Source organism: Colossoma macropomum, unplaced genomic scaffold (assembly GCF_904425465.1).
Source record: "Colossoma macropomum unplaced genomic scaffold, Colossoma_macropomum, whole genome shotgun sequence".
Lineage (NCBI taxonomy): Eukaryota > Metazoa > Chordata > Actinopteri > Characiformes > Serrasalmidae > Colossoma > Colossoma macropomum.
In genome coordinates, this window is record NW_023494789.1 from 29,430,667 (window position 1) to 29,451,735 (window position 21,069).

Sequence of the window (21,069 nt, forward strand, 5' to 3'; positions counted from 1 at the left end):
TGTTTGCATTGAAAAAAGTGATAAACGACAGACGACAGCATGAAGCCAAGCAATGGATGATTAGCAAAGAAAGCTTTAGCAGTGTAGATTTTAATTGTTTAAGGAGGGAAAAGGCAGGAGAATTATCCATACTCTTTTATTCTTCGTGTTATATCTCTCAAAACAATCAACATCTGGTTTACTTCACCGCTGTGGTCAAAATAGCCAAAGGTGGAAAAAACTGAACTTTTGACTTTAGCTATTCATTAAAATTCAGTTAACAAATGTAGGAATTTTGGCTGCCAATTACCAGAGGTGGTATGTAACACTGGATAGAGATTAGATGAAACTGACATTAGCCTCATTATCTGTCCCACATTCAGGTGCCTGTACAGGCATTACTTCAGTGCATCAAGCCATACAGTTAAGACATAAACCATAAACAAGACCATAAATAAGACCATAAACATGTTTCATGCCCACTGTGGCAATATGCTTTTGCCTACAATGATTACGTTTAGTTTTTAACCCTTGTTTGGTGTTTGGATCTGTAGGACCTATTTTTAATGTTTACCAAAACAGAAAATGATGAGACTTATTATTATTTCAACCCCAGATTCCTTGGTCTTTGCTCATTTTCTACGAAGAACATATAAAATAACACATTTTCAATGACTTCACACCGTACACCCCCCTACACATTTATATTACACATGTGGTGTTGGGGTGAATAAAATAAATGAAATAAAAGTGTGGAGGTGCTCTGACCCTTCTCTCTGTTCTCCTCCTACATGGCCTGCTGTTAGTGTGTGTGTGTGTGTGTGTTTGTGTGTGTGTGTGTGTGTGTGTGTGTTTGTATAGGTGTCTAAGTTCAGTCTTAGAAGTTGGTTGCATGTCCTGCTTCTCACAATCCAAGGTATCAACACGCTCAATGATGTTGAAGACTGGACTCTAGGGTGGTCAGTCTATTGTTCTGAGAACACCAGCAGCTTCTTTGTTTGATTTGCAAATAGTGGTCTGTGACTTTTGCAAAGTACTGCGGGTTGTGCAAATATGCGGCAGTGGCAAAAGATTGGGATTTTTAAAAACATACTTACTTTAATAAAAGTAATAATTTGCAAGGGCTCCAAAATGTATTTCCTTCAGTCATATTTCACTTTCAGGCACACTTTCATGACAGTTCAGCTAATGGTAAAACAGGCAGGTGTTTTACTGTGTATTTTTAAAACCCTCACTATCAAAGGACTCATTGACAGAACCAGACTCCAGTTCTTCACTCTCATAACTATGTATCCTACATGCTTACTTCAGTTCTGTTACTAATTAATACAGCAGTTGCCAAATTGTGAATTACACAGTCACACTGACTGTGCAAGAATCTGAGGTACACAGTACAATACAGATGTGTGCTCTAGTGAACAAAAGTTAAACATGCATTTGGTGCCATTGCTTATTTAATGTAATGCTTATAGTGTACAATGATAATGTATAAGGTGGAAAAAGGAGGACTCTTTTACTCTTTTATTTTTTGTCGTATGGCTCTCAAAACAATCAACATCTGGTTTATTTGACCACGGTGGTCAACAGCAGAGGGTGTGAAAAACTGAACTTTTGACAGAATGCTGAAGGTGGTGTCAAAATCTTCTGACACAGGTCCATTAAAAAACGATGGAATGTGCTATCTCCTGTATATCACCCACATGTAAATGCAGCATTGTCAATTAACTCTACATCAGGCATGCGTCGGACTCTTCCTGACTAACACAAATAAAAGTAAAGAAGCATTACAGTTAGTAAAGTATTCAGAACATATGTTGAGAAACATAGTGGCAATCACATATATTTACATAAAGACAACCATGATGTCACATGCTGTCTTTAAGTGTTTGCTCTTTTCCTTCTCAACACTAAATCGATTAACAGTGAGCTAGTTGGAAACAGTAGGCCGTGGTTGTTGGATATTATTTCAATTTGATCTAGGACTATTAGACACACACCAGCTGGTGTGGAGGTAAGCAAAACAGCAAGCTTTGTTAAATGTGGTAGTTAAGTTTTTTTAGTAGTAGCCAACAGTTTGAGGAACTGGTGTTGATATATAAATATATCACTCCGAAGTGCAGGAGTTCTAGTTTGCTTGTAGCATTAATGTAGCATTATTCGTATTTTGACTGCTAAATGGCCTCGTAGTTCAGAGGAACTAGTTACACTAGGGGGGGTCGGGGTTGGGGGATGAACACCAGACAACACATATCAGACTGAGAGCGTGTTTGTTTACCACAGCACACAATAACACCCAAAACACTCATTTTTCCCATTAAGAATAACGGCCTAGATCCAGTGTTCCTAATGTGGGCATGATGTTAAGTGCAGAATGACGACATGACTCTCGAGGTCTATTTCTCACACGCCTCAACTTTTCCCTATCAGCTACGAGCTATTTCATCATTTCATAAAAGCGTATAAATGAAACACTCAAAATGTCAACATTCATACGATGCTGTTCAGATTTACATGTTAACTGGTGCCATAAATACGAAAAAAAAAATGTAGGCTACAATATAATGTTTAATGTACCTTACTTTTTGGGGGGTGGGGGGAGGGCAAAAACTACCTCCTACATGTTTCACTACATAAATACTTAAATCTTCCTCTTCACAGTGAGTGATTTTGTAGGCTAATGTAGAGCTGCGACAGTCATAAAGTTAAGAAGTGGTACAGTCTTCGGTGGAGGGCTTTAACATTGTATGACGTGTCTTTCTGACACAAGTAGGGAATTTTATTTAATTATTCATTTGTAAGAACGCCTTTCACACTCTGGTGGTTACTGGATCAAAGGTCAGAAGATTAATGACGGAATAACAGCAAGAATTTAGAAATAAAAAGTCCAGGAAGGCGGACAAGGAGGAGGACAGAACTTGTAAAATACAACAAAATGAAAACTAAAACATTCAGATCAAGTAGGCTGAGAGTCTGAACTACAAGTCGGCACAGTCAGTTCCAGCCAATCCCATCGCAGGAGTCTCCTCCTCCGTCACTCCTGTCTTAGCTCTGTGAGTTTATAAGGGTCAGCAGACCAGATTACATTCGCTTGTTGAGCTGCTTGTCCGCTTCTGTGGCCGAGATGTCGGTTTTAGCGCACGCCTGCGCTTTGGTGATAAAGATCCTCATGCTGCCGCTGCTGTTGGCGGAGCTTCTGGGTCTGTTACGACTCTATAAGCGCGTGTTTCCCGCTCTCATGTACAGGTTCAGCTTGTCGTACAACAGCCAGATGAATGAGAAGAAGCGCGAACTGTTCCGCGAGCTGCTGCGCTTCTCCCCCCGCGATGGGCCGCTGCGCCTGCTGGAGGTGGGCTGCGGTAGCGGGGCCAACTTCCAGCACTACCCGAGCGGCTGCAAGATCACCTGCACCGACCCTAACCCTCATTTCAAGGATTACCTGCAGAAAAGCATGGACACGAACGACCACCTGGTGTACGAGGACTTCGTAGTGGTGCCTGGGGAGGACCTGAGGGTCGTGGAGGACAATTCTATGGACGTGGTGGTCTGCACACTCGTTCTGTGCTCGGTTAAAAACACACCCAAGGTTATCCAGGAGGCCAAAAGAGTCCTGAGACCGGTAAGCGGGTTATTGTCCTCTGCTAAATCCCCCTCAAACTGGTAAATACCCTGTTCTTAGTGTTACGCTTTTAAAAAGATGGTTCTTAGAACCACTTGATGCTTAAATAGGCCTTTGCATGGTAAAGTGGTTCTACCAAAAAGGATTCTTCTATTGTCATGATGTCAAGCTTATAACAATAGAAGAACCCTTTTTGGTGCTTTATAGAACCATATACAATACATGCTGTTTGAACTTGTTTACAGCCCTGGCTCCAGATATGTTCAGGCTGTTGTTCAGGCTGGCTCAGATCTCTGGGCTGAGTTTCCATGCACACAGCTTTTGACTAAAATTTTTACATGAGCAACATGAGAAACTGTATCAGCGCATTGTACAGTTTACATGCACTTGGGTACAATCCCAATATTAAACAGATGCAACAGAGAGCTTAATATACACATGTACATATACTCACCATATACATGCTTGTATGTACCTGTAAACATCTGTAAGAATAAATATACATATGTATTTCCATATGCATATACATGTTTTTGTCTGTTATGACTGTACATCCACTCACTCACATGATGCTGTTAAAATGCTGATCATACAGGTTTGCCACTGATGTTTAGCTAAAGACAGGAGTGATAAAGTAAGGTGACCTGCAATCTCACAAAACTTCAGACTTAGTCCTGGTATGATTAAGGTGTTAACATGGCTACATTAAATTAGAAATAGTGTAATATCAGCCTGAAACCTTTAATCAGACTGTGTTTGCTCCAAGTAAGACATTAGTCATATCGTGGCCTATTTGAACTAACTGACTTTATAAGATTCATTCTGGAATATTAGTGTACATGGAAACCCAGAGATTGAGGGTAAAATGTAATTAGTAAATGTTACAAAATGGCAACAGAGCACAGTAACTTTACTGTTTTGTTTTACAGGGTGGAGCGTTCTTCTTTTTGGAGCATGTGGTGGCCGACCCGTCGACCTGGTTATACTTCTTTCAGCATGTTTTCCAGCCTTTCATGTACTGAGACACACATACAAACAGCTGCACAACTCAGTGAAAGTACTAAGATACACAGATTCATATAGGAGTGTTATAATACACAAATAGTATTTAATGGTTCTATACGAATTCCGATTCTAAAGTCAAGCTTCAGAGTCAAAGTCAAGCTTTAGATTTTTTGCAAACAAAATAATTGTGACAATTGCAGCCCCTAGAGTTGATAAGTATCTTGGGGGGGGGGGTGATTTTGGGCATGGATGTGTGTATATCGTAAGCCCTTCCTCCTTCAATGTTAGTCTTTCTCTGATAGGATGCACCCAGATGCTTAGTTTTGATTACTAATGGTCAGACGAGATGCCCTCATAAGAATCTAAGATCCAGTGTTGATTTTTAATACTGTTAAGTACATTCAGTTTTTGCTTGGATTTGAAACTTTAGATTTTTTGATGGCTGAAATCATTAAACCCTTCAGAATCTACATATCGTCTCTGTCCAAAGTAAAAACAAGTATCTCCAAAATGGCAACTTTACAGGAGATGGCAAAACATGTAATGGAAGTTAATGTAAAGAGGTTTTATTTCAAGCAATTTTGTAGCATTTCTGTTGGTCTATTTGTCATAAATGTTTTAAACAATATAAGGGGCAACTGCTGTGCTCAAATGATGTTGAAAAGTGAAAATAAAAAATACTTTATTTTCTTGGACAGCAATGATAGTTTTTTAATCTTAGCTGGGATAAAATCTAATTTATCATATCAGTAAATCAACACTACTATGTTCCATTACATTATTCAAAGTCTAATTCTCTTTGGGTGTTGGGGTCCTGGGGTACTTTTTAGGAAATATTGTGTGATCTACACTAAGAGATACTTCCTATCACAGCTCCTTCAGGGTTTTATAAGATTTCACAGCAGCTCTACTAATAGGCTATAAGCAGGGGTTAACTGGGGCCAGAGCAGATCTGTGTCACCTTTGCTTTAGCCTGAGTTTCTACCTATCCTTGTACCTACATCATTAGCCATTTTATGAGATTAACATATAGGTGCACTTTGTAGGTATACAATTACTCACTGTAGCTATTCTGATGCTGCACAATTTGTCACCCACCTTTATTGGAAGAGCTTTAAACACTGTGTACACTTCTTGTCCACTTTGTTAGACACTTACTTTGTTGTACAGTTACAGACTTTTTTCCATTCACAATTTGTGCTAGTTCTCTTGTCCAGTACTACCCAAAGCAAGGTCAATGGGCCTAACTCCCCTAGTCCCTCACCTAATGAGAGAACTTTTTTATTTAACCCCTTAAGTGGCCAGGGCTCACCTGCAGGCCCAAAGTTTATTACACACTTCTGTAACCTAAGAATAGCTCAAACAGTTTGCTCTGAAGACCCTGTAGTTACTGAATAATAAGTCTTAGTATGTAAAAAGCCTGGGATTTTAATAGGTTAATTTCTTATTTTAAATACTAATATCTATGACCCAGAGACATCACTAACCATGAAGTAGATGTAACAACACATATGTATATGCTACCTGTTATGAGCTAATAAAACATTAGACAATATTCATAAGAAGCAGTGGCTTATGGACAAGAGGAGATTTTGTTATCACTGGGGTCCACATGGAGTCTCCTTCATATGTAGTGAATCTGTCACAGCATTTAAAGAATACAACATTTGCCAGTGTTGTGAAAGCACACGCTCCAAAGTTTTCCACAAATATAAATGACATGCAAAAACACGGGGCTAGTAAACTGGTAGCTGTTTGTTTTTTTGGCTTTTGAATATTACAATAATAAATTGTGAGGAATCTGATCGGCTGGAGTCAGAAACTGTAAACCTGCAATGTGTACCTATAAGGTAATTGCCTGATAAAATGGCCAATGATTGCAGGTACAAGGAAGGTGCACCTAATAAACTGGCGAATGGTTGTATGTGAAAGACAAGCAGAGCTTTTTGATGAAAATGTTAATCATTTATCATACTGTATTCATGAAACCTAATATTTGAGGTTTCGTGGGACTCCATATAACAATAATAAACTGTTAATCCTAAATCCCAGTTTAGTTTACAATTATGCGACGTCTCCGTGTGAATAAACAGAACACTAGCCCAACATTTGTACAGCCAAGCTTTGCCTTTTTTAACATTAAGATACTGTAGCATTTGGTGGATTGTGTTCATGAGATGCATGTTTTGATTGTGTGTTGTAGGTACTACTTTATTGATGGCTGTGAGACTACTCGTGCCACCTGGAAGCACTTAGAGGCAGCTGGTTTCTCCGACTTGCACCTTCGCCACTTTCAGGCACCATTGTTCATCCTCGTCAGACCACACATTGTCGGTTACGGCGTGAAATAATGGCAGCACAAACAGTCAGTGCCACAGCTCAGTGGACTATCAGATATTTTTATATCACATCTATTTTAGACACAAAAGTACTTCTAATGTAACTTTTCTAACTTCTATCACTAAAAATGTTTTAATAAGTGTAAGACTTTCTTATGTAATAAGAAGATTGTGTTACCAACTACTAATATGTAGTATTTCATGAGATTTGTGAACAGTATGTCCCTTACATGAAACATGTATTCAAGATTTGTAATGTATTTCACTGAAGTTTGAAACTGGAAATACCACAAAGTCCAGTCTGAAGTTATCTGTTTTGGTGTGTGAGAGATTATGAAAGAGTTGTATTGCCATCTAGTGCCCAGGAGGCATAACTGTGAATTTTTCCAGATAAATACTGCAGCAAAGCAAAGGACACAAATACCTTTGATGGAATCCTGTGCTTACTGTATGCAGTGCTGTTCATTTCTGAGAACAATATGGCCAATCAGCACATACAAACACAATATGATAAGAGTAAAGTAAAAGACAATGCCCTACATAGTAAAACATTACAGCAAAGTATTTATTAATACAAGTACCACAGTAAAACCAAGCCTTACTATTATACCTTATGAATTATGAAGTTATCAAACATGATATATTAATGTATTGTACCAGTAAGAGGATAAGAGGAACTGAAAGCTCATTTATGAGGTTCTTGACAGACTTTGTAAAGAGATACGTGGCAAATGAAGACAATAATTTACCAGTATTATGTGATAAATATGAGCAGAGATAAGACAGAAGTGTGATAAATAACAGTAGAGTACAACAGGCCTGAAATTGTCCTGGGGTAAAAGGTACCCTGGATTTTATTTTACAGAAAACAAGTAACATCTACGGAGCCCTCTCCTTAACACCTGTGTTAAGTGCTTGAGTATTTTTTGCTGCTTTAATAGGTGAATTACTAGGCTGCTTTCTTAAAACTAGAATTTAGATAAAATGCCATTTGATCATGAACTGCTTTTATGATCCTTTAACAGTTTTTCTGATTTTTAGCAAGCATTTTCACTTTTTTTTAAAAAAACTTTTAGTACAGTCAGCGCAGCAACACTCTGTTTGAAACAAAACATTTACTGTTTTTTCCCTGCTTGAATAAGATATGCATTTAACACCATTTCCCAGGTTCTTTCATTCAATAAACTGCATATCAGCTTGCTGAGTCTTATTATTAGTAGTATTATTACAGTGGACAACAATCAGTGGTTATTAGGGGTACAACCAGTATACGAAAGTCACGGCTCGGTTCACACCTCAGTTTGGACATCACGGTTCGGTACAACGAAACACACCCACATACACAAGGCTAGATTTCATTTATTTTGAACAGACATTTGCGCAAGTTACAGTGTGTTACACCATGTAGTCTCCCCTTGAGATAACTGTTGTTGGTACAGCCTGTAGTGTGAGTCATTTGCACTCAATTAATGTTTGCTAACATTAAATAATCTGTACAGTGAGAGTTCAAGTTCAGATTTTGTAGTTAGGAGCAGAGAAACTAAAGAAAATTGTAAGGCTTCGTGTTGAATCTCCTCACAAGTACAGAAATACTGCAGGCCGTGGACAGGAAAAAGTCCAGTTTCATTTGTTTAATTTCAGCTAGTGTGTGTGTGTTTTTTCTTAATTCTCTCTCTTTTTATTTATCTTGATAGCTGCCTTCCTCACCCCTCGCTCACTGTTCAAACACCTCAAACTCATGTAGTGTCACACCCCTAGTGGTTATGGAGATAAACTGCAGATTGCAACTGATTTCCATCTTCTATAAAAAGCCGTCTCTTCTAGAGTCATTTGGGGAATTGTCCACTGAGGGCCCAACACTGTGTATAAGCAAGAGAGAACATGTGGCCAAATGATGCAGACCAGGTAGACTAAGCATTCCTTCATCTGTGAACACTTGTTTCTGTTACCTCCATTTGTTCCTACACAGTAAAGACACAGCATTCTGTTTTGTAATGTTTTTCTGATGTAATAAAAAAAAATGGGAAAAAAACTGTACATTGTTTACATGATCAAAGAAAAAATACAATACAAAGCAAACAATAATAGGGCAATAAATCTTTGCTACTTCATAGATTTACTAAAATAGTGGGTCTATGCTGAATGTTGTTAATATTAGGTAAAGTGAGCTTGTTGCAGGATAATTAGTGTTGATGTTTTGATAGAATTAGTGTATGTTGAGACGTGTTTGCAGTGTTTTATTAGCTCTAGAGCTGTTTGAGCATTAAATGATCTGTTGTGCCAAGCAGCATGTTTCTGTAGAGAGTTGTGCGAAAAGTTTTATTATACTGAAATAGAGGGACTACATTGGGAGAGTTCCAGATATAGAGGGTAAGCAATCATAGAGGTACATTATATGCCCAAAAATATGTGGACACTTGACCATCACACCTAAATGTGCTTGTTGAACCCACCAATTTCAAAATCATGGCATTAATATGGAGCTACTCTGATCTCCCCTTATGACTATAACAAGCTTCTCTTTTCTGGCAAAGCTTTTCACATTTTGTGGTGTGTCTGTGGGAATTTGTGGCCAGGCAGTCAAAAGAGCATTTATCGTGTCAGACACCGATGTTGGACAAAAACATCCCAAAAGTTCATCCCAAAGGTGTTCAGTGGAGTTGGAGTCAGGGTTCTGTGCAGGCCACTGGAGTTCTTCCACACCAAACTCATCAAACCATGTCTTTATGGACCTCACTTTGTGCACAGGGGCACAGTCATGCTGGAACAAGAAAGAGCCTTCCCCAAACTGTTGCCACAAAATTGGAAGCTTATAATTGTCTAAATGTCTTTGTATGTTGTAGCATTAACATCACCCTTTACTGGAACTAAAGGGCCAAGCCCAAAGCATGAAAAACAGCCCCACACTATTATCTCTCCTCCTCCAAACTTTACCGTTGGCACTATGCCTTCCATGACCTTACTGTTGTTTGCTAAATTCCTTTCAGACCGGTTGGTTGAACTTGTTTAAAGCACTGGCTCCAGATATGTTCAGGCTGCTTGGCTCAGATCTCTGGGCTGAGTTTCTATTCACACAGTAGTCTGATTAAGATGTTTACATGAGTTACATAAAAAACTGTAATGGTTTATAGTCCTGCTTACATGCAATGTGGCACAGCGCCTATACATATAGACGACATACGGTATGTATTGGTGCGTATGTATAAGCACACATATACATGCATTTATACCAGAGGTGTAAATGGGGTCTTATGAGCCCTAGTGCAAAAAAAGATGAATGTAAGGTTTAAATTTGGTGAGGTAGGACTGGACAGTCTTAAAATATATATAGCCATTGTCATAAATTATGTCATAATACAATACAATATGCTTTTCTAAACATATCGTGCTTATTGTCAGTATGTGTAGAACACTGACCAACTCCCTGTTTCATTATACTGAATTTAGTGCAACACAGTATGCCAAATATGTAAAAAAAACCTTTGAATCCAAAATATGGTAGTAAACGTAGCACTTCTGTTTCCTCTTTCTCTGTTCTACATGATCAGATGTCTGAAAAAATAAATATTGTTACATATTGTGTATCATGACAATTTCTTTAAGTATCGCAATATTATATCTTTGCCATATCGCCCACCTCCGGTGTGAAGTATTTTATGAAGTTATTAATAAAAGTCATAGGTGTAAAATTACATAAGTAGTGATGTAAGGGGTCCAGTATAGACATTAGGGGTCAAGTCATCCCACCAACTCCCCCCAGTCAAGACCCAGTGCGATTGACCCACCGGCACTGCAGGTTAGTTATACCTCTACAATTGGGGGCTAAATTTATCTTCAAATTGCCCATTAATATCAGCTTGGACCACATGTTTTAATCAGACAATGTTAGTCTGGCCTTATTTACCAACAAATCATCAAATCACTGTTTGAACTAACTGACTTCATAAGATTCATACTGGAAAATTAGTGTATATGTAAACACAGAGGTTGAGGGTAAAGTTTGATCAGTGAAGGTTCTAAAATGTTCATGTCAATTTAGTGTCTAAGACAAAAAGCCTCAAGACTTGATTATAAGCTAAAAAGCTATGAATCAGATGCTCTGAGTTACACATTATACACATAAACAGTTATTTGTGGTGATATTGCTTAAAACATTGCATGGGTGTTCACCTAGGCGGACTGAATTGTCAATCCTGTACTTACTTAGAGCGACAACTTATCAGCTTCTTATTACTATTTAATAACTTTTATTTCTTACTTTTCTCCAGACAGCATTGCCTCCACTACCCACCACCAAAATCACACAGTGTCTCCACAAGCGCAGCAGTGAGCTGGAAAGAATAATTATTGTAGTTGACCAGTGACACAATATTTTGTTTGCTATGGTTCTGTGCCCCAAATTTGAAGTTTGAACTTTGGAGTTAAAATGAAACAGTGACTATGAGGTTAAAGTACAGCATTACAGCTTTAATTTGATGGTATGTATTTCCATATCAATCAGGAATTACAGTCATTTTATACAGTCTACCAACTTTAGGGTTAAGATAAAAAGGAAAGTGCACCTCTGATCAAAAATGAACAGCAATGATAGGAACTGCATCCAGTTATTTTCTGTTATTAAAAATACATAAATACATGATGCTCTGTGTCTGACTGAATGATACTTTGTCTTCATAGAATTTCTAACAGCTATTTTACAAGACCTTAAAAAAGCACAGAAATCTTGAGTGAAAGGATTGTTCTGCCTTTTGATACATAATCATTTATTAACACAAACACATTTTTTGTGCCATTTACAGATCCAAAGCTAATAACTGTGGAAAGGTCAGAGGCCACCCTCCATTCATTTAATTTCCAATTAAAAAGGGCATATATGTACGTATGTATGTGTGTAACTACACAGAAGCCACAATAACTAAATATAATTTCATATTTTACAGTATTTTGTGTGTCCACCATTTTCCTTTATTACAGCTTAAATTCTTTTTAACTTGCTTTCAGTTTATTAAAGAAATCTGCAGAGATAGTTTTCCACACCTCCAAGGTTCAGTCTTAGAAGTTGGTCGCATTTCCTGCTTCTCACAATCCAAGTTATCTCCAACATGTTCAATGATGTTGAGGACTGGACTCATCTGGGGTGGTCAGTGTTTTATTAGCTCTAGAGCTGTTTGAGCATTAAATGATCTGTTGTGCCAAGCAGCATGTTTCTGTAGAGAGTTGTGCGAAAAGTTTTATTATACTGAAATAGAGGGACTACATTGGGAGAGTTCCAGATATAGAGGGTAAGCAATCATAGAGGTACATTATATGCCCAAAAATATGTGGACACTTGACCATCACACCTAAATGTGCTTGTTGAACCACCAATTTCAAAATCATGGCATTAATATGGAGCTACTCTGATCTCCCCTTATGACTATAACAAGCTTCTCTTTTCTGGCAAAGCTTTTCACATTTTGTGGTGTGTCTGTGGGAATTTGTGGCCAGGCAGTCAAAAGAGCATTTATCGTGTCAGACACCGATGTTGGACAAAAACATCCCAAAAGTTCATCCCAAAGGTGTTCAGTGGAGTTGGAGTCAGGGTTCTGTGCAGGCCACTGGAGTTCTTCCACACCAAACTCATCAAACCATGTCTTTATGGACCTCACTTTGTGCACAGGGGCACAGTCATGCTGGAACAAGAAAGAGCCTTCCCCAAACTGTTGCCACAAAATTGGAAGCTTATAATTGTCTAAATGTCTTTGTATGTTGTAGCATTAACATCACCCTTTACTGGAACTAAAGGGCCAAGCCCAAAGCATGAAAAACAGCCCCACACTATTATCTCTCCTCCTCCAAACTTTACCGTTGGCACTATGCCTTCCATGACCTTACTGTTGTTTGCTAAATTCCTTTCAGACCGGTTGGTTGAACTTGTTTAAAGCACTGGCTCCAGTGTTGAGGACTGGACTCATCTGGGGTGGTCAGTCTATTGTTCTGAGAACACCAGCAGCTTCTTTCTTTGATTTACAAATGGTGGTCTCTGACTTTTGCAAAGTACTGTGTGTTGTGCAAATATGTGGCCGGTGCAAAGACTGGGATTATTAAAAACTTACTTTGATAAAAGTCATAATTTGCAAGGGTTTGAAATGTATTTCCTCAGATAATACTTCAGTCATATTTCACTTTCAGGATCACTTTCATGACACTTCAGCTAATGGTTAAAACAGGCAGGTGTTTTACTGTGTATTTTTAGAACTCTTAATATCCAAGAACACACTGACAGGACCAGATTTCAGTTTTTTACTCTCATAGCTATGTATCCTACATGCTTTCTTCACAGTAGTTACTGATTAATGTATAACAGCTGCCAAATTGTGAATTACACAGTCACACTGACTGTGCAGAGATTCTAGGTACATATTACAACACAAATGTGTGCTCTAGTGAACAAAAGTTAAGCATGCATTTGGTGTTATTGCTTATTTAATGTAATGTAGTGTACCATTAAGACAAACATACTTCAAAAGCTAACCCCTACATATTTCAGTACCAAAACACTTAAATCTTCCTTTTCACAGTAAATGACTATGTAGGCTAATGTAGGGTTGAGACATCAAGTTAAAAAGTGGTACAGTCCGCTGTGGGGGACGGCTTTAACATTGTATGACGTGTCTTTCTGACACAAGTCAGTAATGTTAAAATGATCTATTTGTTATTTTTAAGAACCCCTTTTGCACTGTGGTGGTTACTAGATCGAAGGCCATTAGATTAATAACGGAATAACAGCAAGAATTTAGAAATAAAAAGACCAGGACGGCGGACAGGGAAAACGTCACAGGACAGAAATTGTACAAAACAACAAAATGAAAACAAAATGACTCTGAGAGTCTGAACTACAAGGCGGCACAGTCAGTTCCAGCCAATCCCATCGCAGGAAGCTCCTCCTCCGTCACTCCTGTCTTAGCTCTGTGAGTTCATAAGGGTCAGCAGACTACGTTCGTTTGTTGAGCTGCTTTTCCACGTCTGTGGCCGAGATGTCGATTTTAATGCACGCCTGTACTTTGGTGGTGAAAATCCTCATGCTGCCGCTGCAGCTGGCGGAGCTTCTGGGTGTGTACCGATTCTACAAGCGCATGTTTCCTGCCCTCATGTACAAGATTAGCTTGTCGTACAACAGCAAGATGAACGAGAAGAAGCGCGAGCTGTTTCGCGACCTGATGCGCTTCTCTCCGCGCGATGGGCCGCTGCGCCTGCTGGAGGTGGGCTGCGGCAGCGGGGCCAACTTTCAGCACTACCCGAGCGGCTGCAAGATCACCTGCACCGACCCTAACCCTCACTTTAAGGATTACCTGCAGAAAAGCATGGACAAGAACGACCACCTGGTGTACGAGAACTTCGTAGTGGCGCCTGGGGAGGACCTGAGGGTCGTGGAGGACAATTCTATGGACGTGGTGGTCTGCACACTCGTTCTGTGCTCGGTTAAAAACACTCCCAAGGTTATCCAGGAGGCCATAAGAGTCCTGAGACCGGTAAGGAAGTTATTGTCATCCCCTCAAACCGGTTAAACACCCCGTTCTTAGTGTTACGCTTTTAAAAAGATGGTTCTTAATGCGTTCTTTAGAAAAGGCAATGGTTGTATTTAGTACAGTGAGTTCCATGTAGAATAGTTCCACTTGATGCTTAAATGGTTCTTTGCGTGGTGAAATGATTGTACATATTGAAGAATGTGTTCTATAAAGGGTTCTATATAGCTTATAATAGAAGAACCCGTTATGGTGCTATATAGGACATTTACAATACATTCTGTAACTCATAGTATTAAATAAAACCATTGCCCTTACTAAAGAACCCTTGGAGAACCATCTTCTTTGAGCATGTAGTTCTTGCTGTTTGAACTTGTTTAAAGCACTGGCTCCAGATATGTTCAGGCTCAGATCTCTTGGCTAAGTTTCCATGCACACAGTAGTCTGATTGTGTAAACATTTCAAGCTACATAAGAAACTGTATCGGTTCATAGTCCAGTTTACATGCACTTGGGTTGAATCCCAATATTAAACGGATGCAACAGAAAGCTTTATATATATATATATATATATATATATATATATATATATATATATATATATTTGTCTATTGTGACTGTAGTTGCCCACACTCATGTAATGCTGTTACAATGCTAATCATAGTGTTCATACTGATAAAGTAAGGTGGCCAGCAATCTCACAAAACCTCAGACTTAGTCCTGGTATGATTAAGGTGTTAACATGGCTACATTAAACTAGAAATAGCCTCTTAATATCAACCTGAAACTTTTAATCAGACTGTGTTTACTTCAACTCAGACCTTATTCAGATCGTGGCTTATTTGAACTAGCTGACTTAATCAGATTCATTCTGGAATATTAGTGTACATGGAAACCCAGAGATTGAGAGTATAACATTTTAGCAGTAAAGGTCACAAAATGGCAGCAGAGCACAGTGACTTTACTGTTTTGTCTTACAGGGTGGAGCATTCTTCTTCTTGGAGCATGTGGAGGCCGACTCCTCGACCTGGATATACTTCTTTCAGCATGTTTTCCAGCCTTTCATGTACTGAACACACACACACACAGCTGCACAACTCAGTGAAAGTCCTACAGTACACAGATTCATATAGGAGTGTTATAATACACATATGTAAAGGTTCTATGTGAATTGTAAATCTGAGGTCAAGATTTGATTAGATTTTTCACAAACAAAATATGCCTGATAATCACAGACCCTAGAGTTAATAAGAATCTTCGACAGTGGTTTCTATGAAAGACATCAAATGAAATACCCTCAGAAGAAACCAAGATCCAGTTTTAAATATTAACACTGTTTAGTATATTCAGTTTTTGTTTGTTTTTAATACTTTAGATTTTTTTATTATTTAAATATTTACACGCTTTATAATTTACATTTCGTCACTGTCCAAAGAAAAACAAGTATCTCCAAAATGGCCACTTTACAAGAGATGGCAAAACATTATTTACTTTTAAGTTAATGTAAAGAGATTTTATTTTGAGTCATTTTGGAGCATTTATGTTGGTCTATTTTTTTATGAATTTTTTACACAATGTGAAGGGCCACTCTGGTGCGCAAATGATGTTGAAAAGTGAAAATAAAAAAATGGAGATACTTTTTCTTTTGGGGGGCAGTGATCACATACAATTTAGTTTCTTTTTATTTTAGCTGGGATAAAATATCGTTTATCATATCAGTGAATCAACACTACTATGTTCCACTACATTAGTCAAGGTCTAATTCTCTTTGGGTGTTGGGGTCCTGGGGTACCTTTATAGGAAGTATTGTGTAAGCTCCACTAAGAAATACTTTCTACTACAGTTCCTTCAGGGTTTTATGAGATTTCACAGCAGCTCTAATAATAGGCTATAAGCAGGGGTTAAATTGGGCCAGAGCAGATCTCTGTCACCTTTGCTTTATCCTGAGTTGCTGCCTATCTCGTACCTACATCACTAGCCGTTTCATGAGAATAACATATAGGTGCACTTTGTAGGTATACAATTGCTCACTGTAGCTATTCTGTTGCTACACAATTTCTCACCCATGTTTAATGGAAAAGGACCATCCTAAGTTATTATTTGGGTGGTACCACGTAAACATGTGTTCCACTGGTATGACATGTTGCTGTGTTGCACAGTCATGTTGCTGTGTTGCAATGGTCATAACAAGCAGATGCATATGGACAAGAGGAAATTTCGGAACCACTAGCGTCCACATGGAGTCTCCTTCATTTGTAGTGAAACTGTAACAGTATTTAAAGAATACAACGTTCACCAAATGTTATGAAAGCACACGTGTTCCAAAGTTTTCCACATATACAGATGCCATGCAAAAACACAGGGCTAGTAAGCTGCTAGTTGTTTTGTTTTTTGTTTTTTTTTGCCTTTGGTCCTGTGAAAATTACACTGATAAATTGTGAAGGATCAGATTGCCTGGAGTTGGTAACTGTAAACCTATAAAGTGTACCTATATGGTATTGCCTGATAAAATGGCCAGTGATTGTACATACAAGTATAAACTGACAAAAAGTTGTATGTGAAAGGCAAGCAGAACTTTTTGATGAAAATGTCAATCATTTATCATACTATGAAAACTATTTAAATATTTTATGTGATAAACTGTGCTATAAGGAAACCGCTAGACAGCTACACTCTCACCCAGTCACCCTTATGTAACGAACCACAATCATGTTTGTTTATTTTTTTGTCCAGCATATTTTGCGATGTGTCTTATTGTTAGTACTTTCTGCTGTTTCATGATTTTTCAATTTGCTATATAGATTTGTTCTTTACTGTCCTGCTGTAATGTTAGATAGCTATAAGTTGCATAGCCGGATTAAATTCTCCTCTAAGGCAGCTAAATCATCTTCCTACATTAGATCACTTACAAATGAATTGATTTTTAATAAATTTGATGGCCAACTTGTAATTATAATGTTTTAATTAAATTTCACACATTTTTCATATAACAATAATAAACTGAGAATCCCAGTTCGACCCCAGTCTAGCTTACAAGGGAGAATCATGCCACGTCTCTGTGTGAATAAACAGAACACTAGCCCAACATATACAGCCAAGCTTTGCCTTTTTTAAACATGAAGATACTGTAGCATTTCATATGAATGTGTTTATGAGATGCATGTTTTGGTTGTGTGTTGTAGTTACTACGTCGGTCATGGCTGTGAGACTACTCGTGCCACCTGGAAGCACCTAGAAGCAGCTGGTTTCTCCGATTTGCACCTTCTCCACTTCCAGGCTCCAGTGTTCCCCCTCATCAGACCACACATTGTCGGTTATGGTGTGAAATAATGGCTGGCAGCACAAACAGTCAGTGCCACAGCTCAGTGGACTATCAGATATTTTTATATCACATCTATTTTAGCCACAAAAGTACTTCTAAAGTAAGGTTTGTAAATTGTATCAGTAAAAATGTCTTCATAAATGTGAGACTTTCTTATGTAATATGTGACCGGTCTATGTGACCGACTGCTAATATGACATATTTCATGAGATTTGTGCAAAAGTATTACCCTTATAGGCCCTGAAACATGTATTCAAGATTTGTAATGCATTTCACTGAAGCTTGAAACCAGAAATACCACCAAGTCCAGTCTGAAGTTATCTGTTTTGGTGTGTGAGAGATTATGAAAGAAGCGTACTGCCATCTAGTGCCCAGGAGGCATAACTGTGAACTTCCAGATAACTGCTGCAGCAAAGCACAGCACACAAACTGAAGTACCTTTGATGGAATGCTGTGCTTACCGTATGTAAGGCAGTGCTATGCGTACAGATGCTCACTACAGATGGTAAACCCTCATTAAATCAGTATAGCTTTTAAGTGTAGCAAGAAATAATTTGGTAAACATGTAACCAGATGAAATGTTTACATTTTTTAATAATTAAACCTTTATTTTACCTTGTTAGACCCCTGAGGTTAAAAACTGTTTTCCAAGAACAACGTGGCCAGTCAGCACATACAGTTACAAACACAAAATGATGAGAGTAAAGTAAAAGACAATACCCTACATGATAAAACATTACAGCAATGTATTCAGTAATATAAGTAGCATAGTAAAAAGAAGTCTCATTATTATGCCTTATGAATCATGAATTTATCAAAAGTGATTTATTAACGTTTTGTACCAGTAAGAGAAGCTGAAAGCCCATTTATGAAGTTCTTGACAGACCTTGTAAAGAGATACGTAGTAAAGATCTCAAGAATGAAGACAATAACTTACCAATGTGATAGATATAAGCAGAGATAAGAAAGAAGCATGTTGAGAGTGGTCTCATAAATAAAAGTAGGGTATCACAGGCCTAAAAGTGTCCTGGGGTAAAAGGCGCTCTGGATTTTATTTGCTCCTAAAAGTCTAGTAACATCAGTGCAGCCCTCTCCTTAATAGCTGATTTCAGTGCTTCAGTATTGTTTGGTGCTTTAATAGGTGCAGAACTGTGCTGCTTCCCGAAAACTAGAAATTAGATAAAATACCATTTGATCATGAACTGTTGAGGCCTTTTACAGTTTTTTATGATTGCTAGCAAACATTTTCACTTTTTCAAAACTCAACACAGCGCAGCAACACTCTATTTGGACTAAACCATTAACTCTTTTCCCTGCTTGAATAAAATATGCATTCAGTGAACTCCATTTCCCAGATTCTTTCATTCAATAAACTGCATATCAGCTTGCTAAGTATTATTATAATTATTATTATTATTATTATTATTGTTACGTTGGTTAACAATCAGTCGTTATTAGGGGTGTAACAGTACACAGAAGTCACGGCTTGGTTCACACTGCAGTTTGGACATTGCGGTTAAGTACAACAACAAAAAAACCCCAAATGCACAAGGCTTGGTTTCTTTTCATTTCTTTTGAACAGACTGTAGCACAAGTTACAATTTGTTCCACCTAGTGTCATGTAGTCCCCCCTGAGATAACTTTAGTTTGTACAGCCTGTAGTGTGGGTCATTTGCACTCAGCTAATGTTGGCTAACGTTAAATAATCTGTACAGTGATAGTTCAACTTTCTGGCATTAAATGATTTGTTGTGCCTAGCAGTATGTTTCTGTAGAGAGGTGTGCAAAGAGTTTTGAAATAGTGAAAAAGAGGGACTTCATTGGGAGATATTTCCCAATAGAAGGTGCGCGACCACAGAAGTACACTACATGTCCAAAAGTATGTGGACACCTGACCATCTCACCTAAATGAGCTTGTTGGACATCTCATTTCAAAATCATGGGCATTAATATGGAGCTGCTCCCCAACCCTCTCCCCCTTATGAGTATAATAATCCTCTTTTCTGGCAAGGCTTCTCACAACATTTTGGAGTGTGTCTGTGGGAATTTGTGCCCATTCAGTCAAAAGAGCACTTACGAGGTCAGAGAATGGAAGAGAAAGCCTGGCTTGTAATCAGCGTTTCAGCTGATCCCAAAGGTGTTCAGTGGAGTTGGGGTCAGGGTTCTGTGCAGGCCTCTGAAGTTCTTCCACACCAAACTCATCAAACCATGTCTTTATGGACCTCATCTTGTGCACAGGGGCACAGTCATGCTGTAACAGGAAAGAGCCTTCTCCAAACTGTTGCCACAAAATTGGAAGCATATAATTGTCTAAATGTCTTTGTATGCTGTAGCATTAACATCACCCTTCAGTGGAACTAAGAGCCCAAACCGTGAAAAATAGCCCCAGACCATTATCCCTCCTCCACCAAACATTACTGTTGGCACTATGCCTTTGAGTAGGTAACATTCTCCTGGCATCCACCAAACCCAGATTTGTCCATCAGACTGCCAGATAGTGAAGTGTGATTCATCACTCCAGAGAACACGTTTCTACTGCTCAGAAGTCCAGTGGCGGCGTGCTTTACACCGCTCCAGCTGACTCTTGGCTTTGTGCATAATGAGCTTAGGCTTGTGTGCAGCTGCTCAGCCATGGAAACCTATCTCATGAATCTCTTGACTCACAGTTCACTTACTGATGTTGCTTCCAGAGGCAGTCTTGAGTGAGTGATGCAACAGAGAATAGACGAATTTTACGTGCTACACGCTTTAGCACTCTGCAGCCCTACTCTGTGAGTTTTAGATTGTATCAACCAGCTTTAGTGGTCTACTGCTTCTTTCCTGAGCTGTAGTTGCTCTTAGGCACTTCCATTTCACAATAATAGCACTTACAGTTGACCAGGATAGATCTAGCAGGGCAAGAATTTCACAAATTGACTCGTGGCAAAGGTGTCATCTTATAACAAAGCCATTGCATGGCTATGTGCTTGATTTGATACACTTGCTAGCAATGGGTGTAGCTAAACACCTGAATAAAATAATTAGGAGGGGAGTCCACATACTTTTAGTGTATCTGTTGTATTTAGCACAATAGTCTGATTAAGAGGTTTACATGAGTTACATAAGAAACCGTATCATTCATAGTCCTGCTTACATGCACTCTGGCACAGTGTCTACACATATAGACAACATACAGTATGTATTGGGGCATATGTATAAGCACACGTATACATGTGTTTATATCAGAGGTGTAACTAGGATCTTACGGGCCCCAGTGCAAAAAAAATGAATGTAAGATAAAAATGTGCTCTCAATTGCTATGTTTT

At 38.6% G+C, this 21,069-nt stretch overlaps 2 protein-coding genes across 3 annotated transcripts; both read left to right on the plus strand.

The window, feature by feature from the left end:
- The first annotated feature begins 1,931 nt into the window (after positions 1 to 1,931).
- LOC118808261 (methyltransferase-like protein 7A) lies at positions 1,932 to 8,141 on the plus strand. 2 transcript variants are annotated; one of them, XM_036570802.1, is made up of 3 exons: positions 1,932 to 3,595; positions 4,525 to 4,610; positions 6,804 to 8,141. In XM_036570802.1, the coding sequence occupies exons 1-3, from the start codon at positions 3,101 to 3,103 to the stop codon at positions 6,949 to 6,951; spliced, it is 729 nt and encodes a 242-aa protein (XP_036426695.1). In that variant the 5' UTR covers positions 1,932 to 3,100; the 3' UTR covers positions 6,952 to 8,141. The 2 variants fall into 2 exon arrangements, with proteins under 2 accessions (XP_036426695.1, XP_036426696.1); XM_036570803.1 differs by having other exon boundaries at positions 4,525 to 4,652; positions 6,804 to 6,891.
- Positions 8,142 to 13,884: 5,743 nt separating this feature from the next.
- LOC118808262 (methyltransferase-like protein 7A) lies at positions 13,885 to 19,154 on the plus strand. The gene is made up of 3 exons (XM_036570804.1): positions 13,885 to 14,450; positions 15,424 to 15,509; positions 17,626 to 19,154. The coding sequence occupies exons 1-3, from the start codon at positions 13,956 to 13,958 to the stop codon at positions 17,771 to 17,773; spliced, it is 729 nt and encodes a 242-aa protein (XP_036426697.1). The 5' UTR covers positions 13,885 to 13,955; the 3' UTR covers positions 17,774 to 19,154.
- Positions 19,155 to 21,069: the final 1,915 nt, after the last annotated feature.